Here is a 17316-nt window from a genome sequence, read left to right as displayed (position 1 = left end):
TTATAGCGTCGTTATCGACAGGAGCACCCACCCTTGGCCTTGGCCTCCTCGTAGTCACGCTTGCAGATGAGCTTGCGATCCTCCATCAGGTAGAACTCGTCGCCCGTGTTCAGGGTGCGGGAGCACATGGCGCACAGGAAGCACTGCAGATGGTAGACGTTGTCCTGGGCACGACGCACCACCTGCGTGGGCGGTATGCCCATATCACAAGCGGAACACTTTGTACCGTAACGTCTGTTCGACCCGAACATTGGCAAAACGCGACATGGAAGGAGATTTTTTTATTAAACCAACTTGGCCCCATTCAAAATGGAGAGTCCCGCATCCACGCAGGCTTCCTGTTTTGGCTTTCGAGAAATTTACTTACTTGAAGAAGTCCTCCTTGCAGAACAGCTGGCCGTTCCTCGCGAAGCACTTGTCATTCAGCTGGCCATGGCACTCGCTGCACTGCAGGCACTTGGCGTGCCACGTCCGCTCCAGCACCTTGAGGATAAAACGGTCCAGGATCAGCTCGTGGCAGCCACCGCACTTCGGGATCGTAGCTATTGGAAAGCCATAAATTGTATGTTAATTGCTATCGATCTTATATATTTTCGCTTTGGTTTGCATTTGGAGTGAGAGTCTTTGCTTTTAATTTACCCATCTTGTTTATTGTATTTTGATTTTCTGCTTTTCTCAGCTATTTATTTTCCCCTTTGCACAGACTCAAATCAAAACAATGTTTAATTGAGCTATTTGATTATAAATTGAATTTTCTTTTGTCGTCTATTTAAAAAGTCACTATATAGAAAACATTAATATCTGGTTTGAACATACAAAATTTTCCATCCGAAATATTTTTGAAAAATAATAAGTGTTTCGTTCCCAGACATTTTGAAAAGAGTTTTAAAGTTAACTAGAGCTTTGTGCATCTACCAAAAGCAATAAGTATATGTTGGGGGATTACAGAACAATATTTTCTCTAAGTTATACTGTGTTTTTTACTTGGGATAAGGTTAAGTAGTATTTTGGCTTTGATATGGCTATTGGCTATTGGTTTACCAATTTTTGTTCATTTCCTGCAGAGGGGAAAAACCAATGCACAATGTCTTCAGTATCGTTAAAATATTTATATTAGCAAGTCTGCTAAAAAGCTATAATTAAATGTTTTTAAAGTTTTTTAAACTTGATTTTTCCTAATTATAGCATATATTTAAATTACCATATAAGAAATGTTCTTAGTTTATTTAAATTCATTATTTATCTAAGTTGTATAATTTATTTGTCAGAATGTTGCGAGAGAATTTGTAAATTTTTCATAAAAAACATTTTGGTGCTAATACTAAAAATTATTTAACATTTTTTTGATTTGACATTCGAGATTTTTTCATTTGTATGAGTTATTAATGTAAAAAGGTAAATCAGTTAAAATTTCATCACAAATTACAGAATTCAGCTCGCTTAACTTGACATTAAAATCAATAAAAACATTTGAAATTGAAAAATCGTATACTTTTTCATATCATTAAATGACAAGATAAAGTTTTTATATTTAAAAACCTTTAAAGGCATATCCTTAAAATTTCGCTCAAGATTAAGAGAATATATTGAATTCACCCCATCATTTGCAAATATACTCTTATTTCTTTAAATCACTTAAGATGCTGTGATTTCATTAGCGGCTTAAATTTTCTTGTTGCCATGTCGCACACCTTGTGGAAGAAGAACAAGATTCCCAGCCCGCTTTGACCCACTAAGAGGAAAAAACCGCTGCCAAACAGCGAGGTCGCAACCCGCTGTCCTTCCCCATTTAAATCCTTTGGCGACTTACATAGTAAGAACTCTGGCAATTGACTCAAATTAATCGGCGGTACGCGATCATCACATTTGCCATTGGACAGAAAGTCACTTTTGAACATCATTAGTTTCAAAAGTTCCATTGCTGTGTTGGCGGTGGAAATCCCGACGCTCCTTTTGGTATGCAAAAATTGCTGATTGGATTCTATCCTTATGCGAAGCAATCAACCATCACTTTCACTATTTCACATTGTGCTTTTTGGTTGATTCAATCCACATATTGTATGCTTTTGCCAATGGCAAAGATTAAGTTTGGGGAAATTTTCGGTATTTATTTATTTAGTTTTGGTTTTTTTTTTTTTTTGTTTTTTGGTTTTCGGGTTGGCTTGTGTCTAAAGCGTTATCACAGAATTTTAGCTGCACGAATGACCGGGGAAAAAACCGAGCGGCAACTTCGAGGCTTGGAAAGCAACTGACGACTAACGGCACACGATGGTACTGCTCATCGTGGAAGGGGGTGGTCTGCACACACTTACTACACTAACACACACACACACAGGGGCTGACATAATCACGGCTGGAATGGGGAAAGGGGAACGGGGAAACCCAACCCTTAGCACTTCCAATTGGAAAGCTGATTCGGCTGCACCCTGTGTTTAATGCTGTTGTTGTTGTTATTGCTATTCCGACTGTGCCAGTTTTCCAGACTGGCCTTTTTTCGCTTTTCATCTTTTTTGCCCTCAACAATTGAGTTTGGGTTGGTCGCCAAAAACAAAACGGCGGGGAAATTGCATTGTAACACTTTGCCACATTCCATTTTCCACTGGCATGCGTGTGCGTGTGCAAGTGCGCAAGTGTGTATGTGTGTGTGGGGTTTTCTTTTGGCTTTTTTGTGTGTTTCTGCCTGGGATTGGTTGTTTTGTGTGCGTCGACGTCGCCTGCAGTTTTCGGGGAGTGGTCTCTCAAAAAGCTCTTTTCAACTCGGCTTTTTACCCACCACCGCCCACCCCTCCCCTTGGCAGCCCTCTCTTTCTGACATTCGTAGCCCCGTCTCTTTTCCTCCTTCTTACTCTCTCGTTTTGTTGGCAAATTCGGTTGGAAAACACACTGTACGGTACTAAAAATACACATAAATATGTTTATATTGTTTTGAACTGCAGTTTTGCTCTTTCCTTTTCTTCCATCCAGCCATATCCTGCCTGCATGTGTACGGATGTATGTGTGTGCGTGCGTGTGTGTGTTAATGTAGATGTGCGCACTTGGCTGCCATTGCTTATTGTTGTGTCATTGTTTCGTAACTGTTAAAATGACCTTAAAGCCGTTAAATAGCTGACTGACTGACTCCGACCGACCGGCTGATCGAGAGCAACATCTGCGCACCTGCCACCCGAAAACCCCAGACCTCAGACCCCTGACCCCTGACCCCTCTTCCCCTCACACCCCCCTTAAAAACCACATGGAGAAATATGTTTTAAATTGCTCGTCAATCTGTATTAGGTGTTAATGGCATTTTCAATATCAGCATTATATTCAGTTTTTATTAGTAATGATTTAAAATTCTCAATGTTTTGATTTTCTTGCTGTGAAGGTGGTTTATGTAACTTATAGGAAGTATACAAAAATGATAGTTCTGAAAACCATAAATATATTTCAAACATTTTTCTAGACTATAATTAGCAGCAAACAATTTCTTTGTTTAGATTTTGGACTCTTAGAAAATATGCACAGTTTTTTTAAAAGGATTTATTTTTCCCTTTTAAAAACTATTATACTTTACTTATTTCCTTTTTTAAAATAAAACAAAGTATGAATTCTATTTGCCTTACCTCTTTTTAAAAAATTGTTGGTTGTACTTTATGATATGATATCGTACCAACTTTAAACTGTCATTTTTCTCAGTGCATCCGTCAGTCGGTTGGTGAGTCGAGACGAGACGGACGCCTATAAGCTGCCAAGTGGTCCAAGCGCTCGGTCTCTTTCGTCTCGGCCATTTTCCAAAAGCCAAAACATGCGTAGCCAAAGGGAGCAACACCTACACACTCATACACGCAAACGACAATTCCCACACACTCGCATTTGGCATTCGGACTTTTGCACGTTTTAAAGGCTCTTCTTTGTAATTTGACTTGACAGTCTGGCTGAAATATCGTTATTTTTTTCGGTTTTAAGTTATTTCTGGCTCTCAGATTTTATTCACTATGGCATGTTACACTGAAACCTTTTTTATCTTAAAAATAAATTGCTGGGAGTTCATTTTATATTTACATTGTTTTTTAGAGTCCTAAACAAAAATTAATTTTAAACAGCCAAACATTATTTATTTGGTTCGATTTGTTTTTAATAAATCTTAAATAAATGTTGTTTGAAACGGAAGTTAAAAATAAAACATAAACGCCAGGTTTATGTTTTACATCTCACTCATACTATTCTAATCGAAGAAAGAGGAAAACTTTTTTGAGGCTTATAGTTATTTATTTTCTGTGTCCTTACTTATGTGCAACTTAGCTAAAATATTCGTAGTCTACTTCTTGGGGACTTCGCAACCATATTGACAACAACGCAAGAATTGAAGCATATAGTACAATTGTGCTCTCCAAATAAAAGAAAACCGATACAAATTCATAGCCGACAGCGACGTTGTCAGGACTCGACAACAGGAACACAACAAAAAGAGCGAAAAAGAAAAGGGACTTTTTTGAATGGCTGCCCCGGGTAAAATGGCGGCTTGGCAATCGAAGGCAAATTGAGCGATACGCAGGCAGGCAAACAGATATATATGTATCTATATATAAATTCATCCTTGTCGCTAAGCATTATCTGGGCAGCAGGACACCAGGATTTTCTGGGCCCGAAGGGGAGTTTAAATATGCTGGCAACGGGCAAAAGGCAGCCAAAGCTGGGATTATGTCTAGCAGAACCCAAAAGCAGCTCTTTTTCGTGTAAGCATATCGCACTCCCTCGGTATCCCCGCTATAAGGGCAGGTATCAGGCACGCAGAGACAGGGTTTTCCAAAATTCATACATATACCCAAAACTTCTGAAAATGGACCTACGCAAGCACGCACTCTACAACTCGGTTCATTTCTGTCCAAGCTTGTTGCCTAATCGCAGCGGGCGAAAGACAAAATGCTCATCAACCTGGGTGAGGAGTTGCGGGTGGTCAGTGGGTGGTCAGTCGGTAACGGTAATACATCAAACCACCCACAACAACAACAGCCACACTCCTGTAGATGGTGCTCTAAGGGTTGCGGGCACGCCCCGTAAAACAACTTGCCTGCAGCAAAAACAGCTGTAGCTCTAGAATAACGCATAAAAAAATATTCAATAAAAAAAAACTCCTTTCAGTCAAAATGATTGTACACCAGCTAAGGAACATGAAAGAAAAACTTTTTTTAATTACATTCCAAATTACAAAATCTTTTAATATTAAAATAGTTAATCATCGCCATATTTTTTTTGGAACCCTATCAACCAAAACGAGACACCTCGCAGTACATAATAAATAAATTCTTTGAAACGTCAGTATGGTGTCACCCCTTAATCATTTTTCTGCCTTCTGGAATATATTATTCTTTTTAAAGTGTACCCTTGGCTATATCCTGCTCTCCGTTTTTCGATCCAAGCTGCTGGCTTTGCCGTAGTAGTTGCCGTTGCAACGCGTGGGCCAAAAGTCCCCTGGCGACTTTAGCCTGTCGTGTTGCCTCAACGTTAAAACTTAAAAGCGTTGCCACCACTCTAATGCTTGGCAGCTTACTCCTCCATACTGTTCGGTTTATAATTTATCTAGACTTTTTGTTTCCTTTCGGTTTAGCTGTCTCTAAAAGCTTACAACATTTTTGGAGAAAAAAAAACATTCACACAATGGCAAGCAGCATAGAAAGAAAATTAATTTTCCAACTAATGCAAAGAAAAGAGCCAAGTCCTGGGTAAACATGACCAAATTTCGAGTATGAATTGTTACAAAAAAAATTGTACCAGTATAATACTTTATAAATTAGCCTCTGTAGATGCAATCCTATTGATATAATTAACTTTGCTCCAGATCGATGACCATTTTTATTTGGCCAGTGCTGACATCTGTTCAGATCCTTTCGAACTAATTAGATTGACAACTTAATTGAGCCTTTCCACTAGAATGGCAGGTACGAGTGCCCACCACTTGCAACTCGACAACTCCAAACAGCAAATGACCATAATCAACATGAATGGCATGGACAGAATATAGCCATATAGCTCCACCTCTTCCATTAGACCCCGCGCATAGGCAAACAAAAGACCCATTTAGATAAAGAGTCGGCAGCTCGAAGTCATAATCATAATAGTGGGCCGGATCGGGAATGGGTTGAGGTTGAGGTTGGGCCACTATTTATATGCCACGGGCCACCTCCCGCAAAGTGACCAACTAAAAGTTATTACGCAACGCTCGATGCACTTCGAAAGGGGTAAAAAATAAAGGATGGGAAAGGACGACCAGTAACGATAGACATCCTGCTCCTGCCAGGAAGCACCGAACCGACCCAAGTCATAGAGCAAAATGCGCGATAAAATATTGAAAGCACTCCAAAAGCATTAATAAAACGGCATCGCTCCGTGGGTTGGGTAAGTGGGCACACGTGAACTTTACACCTCCGCCATAGCCCGGGCTGAAAAAAAAAAACATACAAAAAAAAAGGGAAAACAGACGGGACGGGACACCAGGACCCGAGGAGTCCAGGACACGGCATTCCCCGCCAGCTGTGCCTTCGGTTCATCGCGTGCGTGCCACTCGTTTGCCGCGACGCACGCATCCATTAGGATTCAAATTGTGCGCGGTGGCGTCGTTCTCGCACTCGTCCTCGCCATCATTTTTATGCGCCGGCCCCTTTGACTTTGCCCTTTTATTTTACATGCCCTCTCAAAGGGTACTTACTATGGATATAACTTAAAAAACAATACAAAATATAATATAAAGATAACAGTTTTGTTTTCACAAAAAAAAACGTTATTTTTGTGGACTCTGAGGTCTCCAAATATTTATTTAGTTTAATTATTTAGATACTGAAAACATTTTAGATCTGTTCAAGCAATTAAAAAAAATAAACACATTTTTTATGTGTTTTAATTTCAACTACACGTATCATAAAAAACATTTTTTGTACCAGTTATTTAAGGGTATGTCTACTTCCATAAAGTTAGTCAATTTTTAGTAGGGCAGGGTTTGACTTTGTCTTCAATTTGGGGGCTGAGCCATTGCACGCGTCGTCACTTTGCATAGGAAAAGCAGGACGTCATCTGCAAGGACTCGTTGTCCAGGCAAAAGGACACGAAGGCTATGGCCACCGCATATTATTTAATTAGGCGGTACTTGAAAAACAACATTACGAAACAAAAAGTTTCGCCATTTGGGGGCAGCAATGTACAAAAAAATTGACACTCAACTTTATTCAGGGTTGATTTGCGGGTGGGATATAAAGCGATTTGACTGCGGAAGACATTAAAAAAGTTACAAAAGTTACTCAAGACCAAAGAGGTCAATGTAGACTAAGGGGGAAACCTTGAGAGATAAGTAGGCTCCAAGGAACTTTAAATGGTAAGCGCATCATCGCCAAAACATGCAATTAGAGGTTGGTTAATTCAAATAATTGGTGGTGGATTATTTAGAACATTAGTTCTTTATTATATGAGGTTGGTTAACTAAAGACAAATATTAGGTGGTGGACTGTTTTTAACATACCATAAACACAAATTATTATAGAGATCTAAAAACGTTTGAAACCCTGAAAAAATATCCAGCGTGTATTCTAGTTTTAATTATAAATACGACAAATAAAACCATAAATATGTTGAATATTATTGCATGTTGATATTTTCGTTTTAATTTATGAATACGTTTTCGTTAAAGTTTATAAATTTAAAGAGCAAAAAATATTTAAGCAACCAGAACGACTTAGACTTACTGATTGATTGAGTTTTTGTCAACAGAAAAAAAAGTAGCAGGCATATTATTGATAAGCAACAATTCCAAAAACCAATTAAAATTAAATATAAATTTAAAATAATTTTTTTCAATGAAAAGGTAATTACCATTTCAAAGCATAATTTATCCACAATTTCAAAAACATAACATAACTGAAGACAAATAAAGCTTGGTAATTGTACTTTATATGGAAACAATATATTTTAATACCTCTTCTAATGGTTGTCTGCCTACCGCAATGAAATATGAGTGGTATAGATATATTTTTGTTAAATTGCTCTACCATTAGAACATTTTTCCGGTCAATAGATTTGACTCAAGAAAGTCCAAATAGATGGGGGTGGCTTTTCCTTGGGCCGTCGAGTGGCAAACTATTTATCATAAGGCAGCGACGGTGTCCTGAATAAGTTGGGAGATGGGAGATGGGAGCGCCGGCCTGGCAACGCCCCCTTTTAAGCTTTCGCGGGAGTCGAGCCTTAAACGCGGGACCACTGGCAACGCATCTGTTCCAAAGCATTTATCAAAATGTCAATGCAGCACTTAACCAAATCCATTAAGTAACTTCGCCTTAGCCTCCGCATCCGCAGAGCCGCACTCATTCAGTCAGCCAGCCAGTCAGTCCGTCATCCAGTCAGTTTGTCATGCATTCATTCATCTATTCATTGGCCATAAAAAGCGCCGGCTATTGTGATCCACCGCCCACCCATCTACCCTTCCAACCATCCACCCAACCACCCACCATGCCATGGGCAAAACGGGTAAATGCGTCCATTTAGCGGCAAACAAGCGACAGATCCGCTTGTAATCCTTTAAGTGTATGCAGCGCCAGCCAGCCATGGATATGGATGGGTATGGGTATATATATAGTGTGGAGGGGGCGAAGGATTCCAGTGGGCGGGGCACTCGCACACAGAGTCAGTCTGGTGACAGCAAGTGCAATAATTTGTTTGCAGTTTTCCCCGTTAAGTGCTCTATTTTGTACAAATGGAAACATCACCAGCAGGACCAGCAGGACCAGCAGGAGCAGCAGCCGCTCAGCCAAAGGAAAGCGCTCTTGTTTGAGGGTGTTGCCTGTATCCTGGCCCACATCCTTCCCCCCTTCGTCCTGCCACTGCCCTCCCCTCAAAGCTGTTGTGGTTGTTGTTCTTGCCCTAACGAAATCAATTCGACAAAGTTAAATAAAGACGAAACGAAGGGTGGTGGACAATAGAACTCGAACAGGCTGGGATCGTGGCTGACTCGGAGCTGCCTCATTGACAAAGTCAAGTTCTGAGTGGCACAGTGGTTAGGACTTACATTGCAAATATGCTATAATATTTATTTAACTTCTAGGTGGCTAAAATATAATCATAAACAAATCCCGATGCGTGAAATCTTGAAGTCACGAAAATTTTATCTCGACCAGAGTTATTAATCAACCAATTTAGAAATCTTTTTTAAGGTGTCGTTGAATAATGTAACATTTTGTCAGTTAAAAGGTTTTAAAGTCTAAAAAAAACTCTCTCTAGTGTTTAAAAAAAAACAAATTTATTGGAAACTCAGAATTTTAGCAATTTTAGCAATTTAAAACAATAACCAGTTATTGCAACCTTCGTTACATATTACCTGAGCAAATCAATACAATAAATATTTCAGAAAAGATGACTTGGATATGGGAGTTGGAGACCAAACAAATTTTGTTAAAACTCGTTAATCAAATAAAATTTTAACAACTAATCATCCTACTGCGATCACTTGCTAAGCCCTTTTGGAAAAAACAATTTAGAATCAAAGTTTTTAAAAACTTTTTTTGTATGATAACTGCAGAAAAATGGGCACTGGAAACCAATAAAATGTAGGTGAAATTGTTTTTTTCATTTAAAATTGTAGCAAGTATTGCAGCTACTGCAGCCCAGTGTTCACTCCACTCGGGAAATACAAATAAGAAAGGAATATCCAAGCGACCGCCGTTGAGCTCTCGTTTATGACAAAATCCCGCTGTTTGTTTTCAGAGGTCCACACACACACACTTACATACACACGAAAATATTCATTGCCTCTCCATATTTAAGGACACCACCCCAGGATCTGGATACGCTGGGTGTTAACAATGCGCAGCACCAGTCGTGGGTTAACGCGACGGGCGCATTGATGACATATTGGCGAAACTCGGGGGTACTTTGCTCTACATACCGTTAATGTTAATGCTTTTAATGTAATAAAAGCATTTGCAGCATTTAAGGGGGCGTTACAGGATGGGTTTGAGTGGATGGTTGGTTTTCGGTCCGAAATTGAACAGGTTTTGGTTTTTTTTTTTTGGGTATGTCCTCCTCACTTGTTGCTACGATCGTTTATGTCACTTGTCAGCAAGTAAGAGTACCAGAGTCCAAGGATTTTGGATGTATTTGGGGTCCTATGCCCACTGACCTCATGAATAATCCGGTTTACGGCGAAAGGGAGCGCCCGGGTTAGAGGAAAACTGGTTTCCAGGACACTCCCTCTATTCTCGCCAGGTGAAGACAGGCAGGCAGACAAGCAGGCAAGTTTATGGTGAAACTAAAATGGGTAAGCCATAAAAAGAACGGCTTGGTGCTTAACCTTTTGAACCCACCAAAAACTGTGCAATCCTCCAAGGGTGCTACAAATTTGTTGGTGAAAACAAAAACTTGCTACTTTTCATGGCGAAGCTTTTTGCTGCAATATGTTGCTGATTATGCCGCTGGGATTAAGTGTCAGTGTCGGTGTCGGTTCGCTGCTGCTGCCGTATACCGTCTACCCAACTGCATAATGACCTTAATCAATTTGCCCAGCAGAACAACCCCCGAGAAAATCGTTGTCGAGTTTTCAGTCAGCAGGACTGTTTCAACTGTTGCATGTCAGTACTATACTATATGTCCGCACGGAGATGGGAATCACTTGAACCAGTCATCGATATATTGAACTAAAGCAAACGCAGCAATAAAAAAAAAAGAAGGAGAAAATATAACTCCAGACCTCCTGTAACCGGAGATGAGTCAGTTTTGTTTTGGGGGCGCGAAGCAACTGCAACCCTCGACTCGCTAAGTGGACTCATCATCCCGGACACGCGACTGGAACTCTACGACTCCTGGGCCCAACCCTACTCGGATAGTTATCATCCTCATCGTCATCGTCATCGTCATATGGAAATTCTAGCCGCGTGGAAACTCCGGGAAAAACGCGTGCGGCTTAGACGCGACTTAGGTTTCGCTTTAGCTTTTCAAAGTGGCGTTGAGTTGTGCCAAAGTGGCGAGGACTCAGCTCGTAGGTGCGAGCCACGCACTTGACTTGTTAGCCACGTTAAAAGCGGATCACACGTGCCTGCAATTAAATGGTAACTCAATACGGAAACGGGTCGGAGGCCACCTCCGCAATTTGGCCGTGTTAACACGAAGCCTTCTTTCACCGGTACACTTATAAAATGTTATGTCTATATATATATTAACAAAATCATCTATTTTAAATACAAAGTCAAAAATATATATTTCATAATTTTTAGTGCACTAATTGGACATTCATATTTATCATATATATATATTTGGACATTTTCTTGTAAAACATTTATGATTTTTTTTTACCTTAAGCTTTTTTAACAAAAGAACGTCTTTGAATTTTTCATTATAGCAATGAAAGACATTTAAAAAATAAAAGTAATTATAAAAAATAAAAAAATTAAATTAAATTATGTTTGTCAGAAATTCGTAAAAGTAAAAATAAATTGTTTAATTGAATAATTTCGTTTAACAAATAGATTTTTGTACACTGAAGAAGACGAATCATTTTTACGAAACGAGATTATATCTTTTATCTGAAGTTTACTTCTGTTGGCAATTAAGTCTTTACTTTTATGGTTAAAAAATTCGTTGTTTTTAAAAACCATAATCGGCCTTGTGTACACCATTTTAAAGTATTTTTAAATCTCAATGTACAATCCTCGCATTCCTTTAGCACCTTTTTTCTACAGTGCACCTGAAATGCGTGTGCTCAGCACCCTAAAGCTGTCTTAACCAGATAACTGCCCATCTCCGGCAACTGCGACGACGACCAGGTTCATTTCCATTAACCGGCAAAGAGGCGTTTAAGTTAATAGCAATGGCCCCCAGAACTCCCACTTCGGAGTCCGTAGTCCGTAGTCCGGAGTGCTGAGAATCCGGACTCCCCTCCATTAGCGCGTGCCGTGCCCCAACCGACGGCGTGTTGCACTTTGGCTTTGCCACTTTTAGTGTTTCATAATTAAAAATGTTGCCGGTGTCGTGTGGTCGCCATGCTCTCCGGTTACCGGTTACCAGATACACTGGGTACCAGCTACCATCAGCTCATGCAATATTAAGTCACCGGGACGCAGGGGGCCCAAACCCCAAGACAAAAAAAAAAAAAAAAAACCCATCTGCAGCTGGGCCATTTTGTCGCCTGTTTTGCCGCCATTTGCCAAGGTGAAAGTCTTTTTGGGCACCTTTTAATGCGTTTGCTTTTAATTCCGGGCCGTGAGCACTTATGGCCGTGTCCTTGCCCCCCATTCTTGCCCCACCTTTCTTGGGCATTCAAAGTAAGTGGCAGCTAAGCGCTGCGACATGTTTGCCCCGGCTTTCAGCAGATCCTTTTTTATTATGCCTATTATAATTTACTTTATGCACTTGTTTCATATTCCGTTTCCTTTCCAAGCACTCGGCAGTCTGATTAAGTCATTGTGAAAGGGTTTTCTACCTTCTCTACGTTTTCTAGGGCAGGACATTTGTGGGGTTGCTGGTTGTGTTTTTCTTTGCCATTTATGCAATTTGTTAATTGTGGTTAAAGCAAATTTCCATTGTCTTTTAAATGTTTTGTTACTTTCAATTCTTATCAAGGGGTTATTTTAAATATGATTCTTTTCATTCTCAATACATAACATAATGCCACAGAGTCATTCTTTGTTTGCCTATATTGTCTTTACTTTTTCTCGTGTTCTTTTTAAAATATTTAATTATGTTTTTATTTAAGTTAACTTTGGTTAACTTTGATCTTGTAAAATATCAATAACAAAAAACAGTTATATTAAATTTCTAATTGATATTTAGGGATATTTTAATAAAACGATCTGATATTGTAATTTTTTTAAAAACTTAACGAGGTTTTAGCTTTAAACTATGTAATATAATATCAAAAATTTTTAAATGCTTTATTAAATCAATTTATTGCACAATAAAAATGTTTCTAAATAACCGGTCACAGAAATAAACCACTAAAACCAAAACCATCGAGAAACTGCATTAAATTCTTGGCTTAAACCGAAAATGAACTGTCAAATATGTTGGTTCAACAATTTGAGAGCAAAAACTGGTTGTCAGGACAATTGGACCAGGAAAAAAAGGGCGCAGTGAGGGCGGGGCTATGGGGCGAGAAACGAAGGCGTGGCAGGGCGCACTGCGGGCCGTGCAACACAATAACTTTTCAATTTATGGCGCACATTCCATCTGACGGCCATTAAACAATGGGATCCACTCGCCACACACATTTTCCTATTTTCAGTATTTTTCATTCTTGTTTCAGTCTTTCTGTTTTCAGTTTTTATTTTCTTTTTTTGTTGAATCTTTTGTAGTGCGCTTGGCTTTCGGCTACTTTGCAAAAAAAAAAACATTTTGTTCGCTTGCTGATATTTCTCTGTTTTCAGTTTTCATTTCTTTTTTTTTTTTTGTATTTTTTGCTGGCAAACAAAAGGCGCACGCCCGTTGGCAGCCATTGAAGCGTCAAGTCCGAGAAGCAAGCTGACCAAACGACCACCGGCACCCTTGACCGTAGCTGTAAAACGTCACAAAAAAAAAAAAAAGGTTTACGGGCGGAAAAATTCTGGAGCTGCGAGGAATAGGCGACAACGACAGGCCCATGTCCGGATGTCAGCAATGGGAGGTCCACTGGTCCTCCTCGCATTTCCCATTTTGAGTGCCACCCAGCTTGGTAACCATCATCAATCGGGTCGGCCTCCGCCTCGTTGAGCCGCCTTTATGGTTATGGACGGCTGTTCCACTCCTCTTATACTCCGTGGTGGTCTTGGGCCAGTCCGCCTCCGTATTGTGTCTCAACTGCAACTTCATCAAGCTGTGGCAGAAACCAACGGGCATGTCAGGTCCCACATAACCTCTTTGTGCACTCAAGCAATTCGTTGGATATTTAAAAAACCAAATAAGATGTTCTCTAAAAAACTATTCTTCAAAAATATTTTCAAATCAAATATATTTCATAAATATTCTCAAAAAAATGTCCAAAAAACATTCTTAAACAAAATATTTCCCAAAAAAAATTCATTAATAAAATAATCTACAAATCTGTTGACAGATTACTTAAAGCAAAACGTTAGTTACAACTTTTGTAGTCCAAAAATCTTTGTTTTCTGTTTTTGAAATAATATTAAACATTGTAAAACCATTATTTGATAAAGTACTTTTTTATTTAACTGTCTTGGAACTACATTTGCATAAGCATTTTTATGTGCAGCAGATATATGACCAAAATTTTATTTATTTTGAACTTGTAAAAGACAAATTTTAAATCATTATTTCAAAATCATAGGAAATTCCAAATCAGCTATTAGAACAAGTATTTTGTGAATACCGAAGCACCTAAAAACGAAAACGAACTGTTTTGTAAAAAGAGAAGTCATAAAATGTAATAAAATGTTATTTTTTAAGACAAACTAGGTGAAAACTTTCTTAAAAATGCATTAAATTTAGGTTTGAGTGTATCAGAACCAAAAGTGGGCGCAGCAGACAAAAAAAAAAAAACAAAAAATGGCAGAAGAAAAAGGTTTATTGCGGTCTCTATAAAAATACACACTTGGGGTGATTTCCTCCTTTGAAGCTGGCACAAAACGTCCTAGGTGTGGGTGGGATTGGGGTTGGGATTGGGATGGTAGCTATAGAATCGTTGGGGTTGGGTTTGGTTTAGCCCGCCATTGTTGGGGGTTAGGTGGGTGGGTGGATGGGTGAATGGGTGGTTCTGCTGTGTACATCTGCTCTAACGACTTCGTTTTGGTGCCCATTTTATTTGCCTGCTCCTCGGAGCTCGACTCTACTCGACTGTGCTGTGCTCCATTATCTTGGCTTTGCCTTTATGGTCTTTTGTGTGCGTTTGATGAAGCCAAGATGGCGCAGAAAATGGTTGGCCAGGGTCTGGATGTGGGGTAAACTGCAGAGAACTCCAGAATCGCACGACGGAAAATCGAGGAAGCAAAAAGCTATTTCTGCCTGCCTGCCTGCCTGTTGTTGAATTATCAGCCACAAAAATGGACGTCGCCATATTTATAAAGGGGCCCGAAACGCACAATGTGCGCTCGAAAAGGACGCTAGAAATCTCGGTGCAAAGGAGTGGAAATATTGCGAATGCGGATTCAATTTGGACCAAAATTTTTAAGCATCTCTTTAATGGATAACATTTTACTTTCACCGTTTTGTGGCTTTGTTTAATATAATTTAAAATAACTGCTAAGAAAGAATTTTTATAGGTTAAACCAATCACATTTTTTTGTATTTTGTTGCTCCATTTCTAACTAAGAAAATTTTAATTAAAATAACATTTATTTTTCTTTTTAATTCCCAAATAGTTCAATCGCATTTTTCGCCTAACTCAACTTAAATGCATTTTGATTATCCCTGAAATTTGTGTATTACTATTTGATTATTACATCATGGACATAAAAATTTTCTACGATTTATGAGTTATTTTTATGAACGTTCCTTCACGTGACAAATAAAGTAAAGTTCTAGACTCTCGGCATTCACTTTGCAAGCCAGAGAAATACTTTCAATCTGTGCCCCTTCGACTGCCGTAACTGCATGGTCACGTCCGCAGTCCGCCACGCCCACACCATTCCGCCCAACGCCCTTTTCAGAGTAAATGCCATAAACTGAACTTAGCTGCAAGTTCTCAGTTGAGATTCGGCAAACAAAAAATTGAGACGTGCAATGGCCCGCTGCAATCACCAATTTACGTGACCTCCCTGTGGCAGAGAATTCGGAATGTCCTGACACGCCCACAATGGTGACCCAACTGCATGTCTACCCAGAGGTCATCACAACATTTCCACCCACCAGACCAACCCTTGCACATCTACACATGCCAAAATATTTAAAAGCTCTTAATAGGAAAGAAAAACAAAGTTTTATTAAAAATCGGACAATAAAAACGAAGTCGAAATCGAACTTTGACTTTGTTGTTTAACATTTAAAAATGTATAAGGCTTCATTACTTATTTACTTTTGAAAATTTTGGCCATAGATTAAATCAAATTGAATCAACTTAAAGAAATGTTATCACTTTTATTTAGATTTTTAGATATAAATATAAAGTATATATATAAATAAAATTATCAGCAATAATTTTTCTTGCCACCTCGAAAAACATTCATTATATTTGCCATAAATACCATAAATTAAAAGCCAAATTCATTTAAATTAACAAGTTCAACTGAATCAAATTAAATTTTAATTAGAAGTTTCCCTTTTTGTTATTCTAAAACTAGTGTTTTTTTTTTCTCACTGCCTAAAGTAGTTTGACCATTTGGAGTTCACTTAAGCATTCTCGGCTTTGCAGTTTTTATTTTCCGTTGCTGTGCTCCCAATGATTCCCCAATGTGCTGGCAACTGGGAGCGGAATGCACTTGGAGTGCATTCTTTATGCCTGCTCATATCCGTGTAGATGTGCCGGGGACATAAAGTATCAAAAATTCAAGCACCAGCCACAAAAACCTCTGACAAAACTGACGGCATTTTCGCACTCAATTACTTTGCATTAGAAACACCAAAAGGGAGACGTGGGGCGAGGGTTGCCAACAAACAGGGATTTGTGTCGTTCCATTAAAGTTTTATTCACGCAATCGACAGGGGAGATGGGGAGAAGGGTGGTGGAGAGGACAAGGACTCGTTTCCGCTTTACTCCTTTTGGCCGGAGAAATTCAATCCGAAGGCCCAGCCCACAATCCCACCCAACTTGTCTCGCCACGGCCCGAGCGATAATAAAAAACAATTTGCCACCCATTGGGCATTAACGACAACAAACGACAGCCGCACCAGCTTCCACCACCCCGATTTCCCCGACTTTTCCGATTTTCTCGACTTTGCTGACTTTCAGGACCTCCTGATCCTCCACTTCCTCCCTTTTGTATGTATTTTGGACTTGGCGTGTCTGGTGCAGTTTTGTCACAAATGGCAACATATGGGCGGATGGTTTCAAGTGGCCAAGGCTCATGCAATAAAATCATTTTGTTCAGTGAACGCTTTCAGCATCGAATAATTTGCGACATACGCTCAAGTCAATGGCCAGCAGCTCCAGGTCACAGAAATGTGCTGCGAATCGCAAGACTTTGAGACTCCGGGTGTCATGTGTTTGGGGAAATAAACCCATTTATCTATTTGCCAGCTTGAGATTTTCGATTTGGCTGTTAGGAAGGGGGTGAGGGGGGGGTTGTTATCTGGTGCCACATTCGGATTACTGGGTCAACTGCAATCCACCTTTTTAGACAAACATCCGATAGCAACTGCACTGCCGGTGACTTCAAAGCCTATAAATAACTTTACTCTAGATTTATAAAACGATTATATGGGACTTAAATCCAAGTA

General features: G+C 39.4%; 1 protein-coding gene across 9 annotated transcripts in view; it reads right to left on the bottom strand.

The window, feature by feature from the left end:
* LOC128262869 (LIM/homeobox protein Lhx3) overlaps window positions 1–17316 on the bottom strand; it is a 33402-nt gene that overhangs the window by 2944 nt on the left and 13142 nt on the right. For 4 of the 9 annotated variants that reach the window (XM_052997426.1, XM_052997427.1, XM_052997428.1 and 1 more), the window contains 2 exons: window positions 368–542; window positions 32–243 (listed from right to left, as the gene is read on the bottom strand). In XM_052997426.1, coding sequence (XP_052853386.1) covers window positions 32–243; window positions 368–542 — 387 coding nt within the window. Of the gene's footprint in view, window positions 1–31; window positions 244–367; window positions 543–639; window positions 738–1810; window positions 2451–17316 lie in introns of those variants that run through there. The other 5 variants (XM_052997429.1, XM_052997434.1, XM_052997430.1 and 2 more) reach the window with 4 other exon arrangements.

This window comes from Drosophila gunungcola, unplaced genomic scaffold (assembly GCF_025200985.1).
Source record: "Drosophila gunungcola strain Sukarami unplaced genomic scaffold, Dgunungcola_SK_2 000001F, whole genome shotgun sequence".
Taxonomy (NCBI): domain Eukaryota; kingdom Metazoa; phylum Arthropoda; class Insecta; order Diptera; family Drosophilidae; genus Drosophila; species Drosophila gunungcola.
Note: the sequence above shows the minus strand (reverse complement) of the source record. Positions and strands in the feature narration are given on the sequence as shown.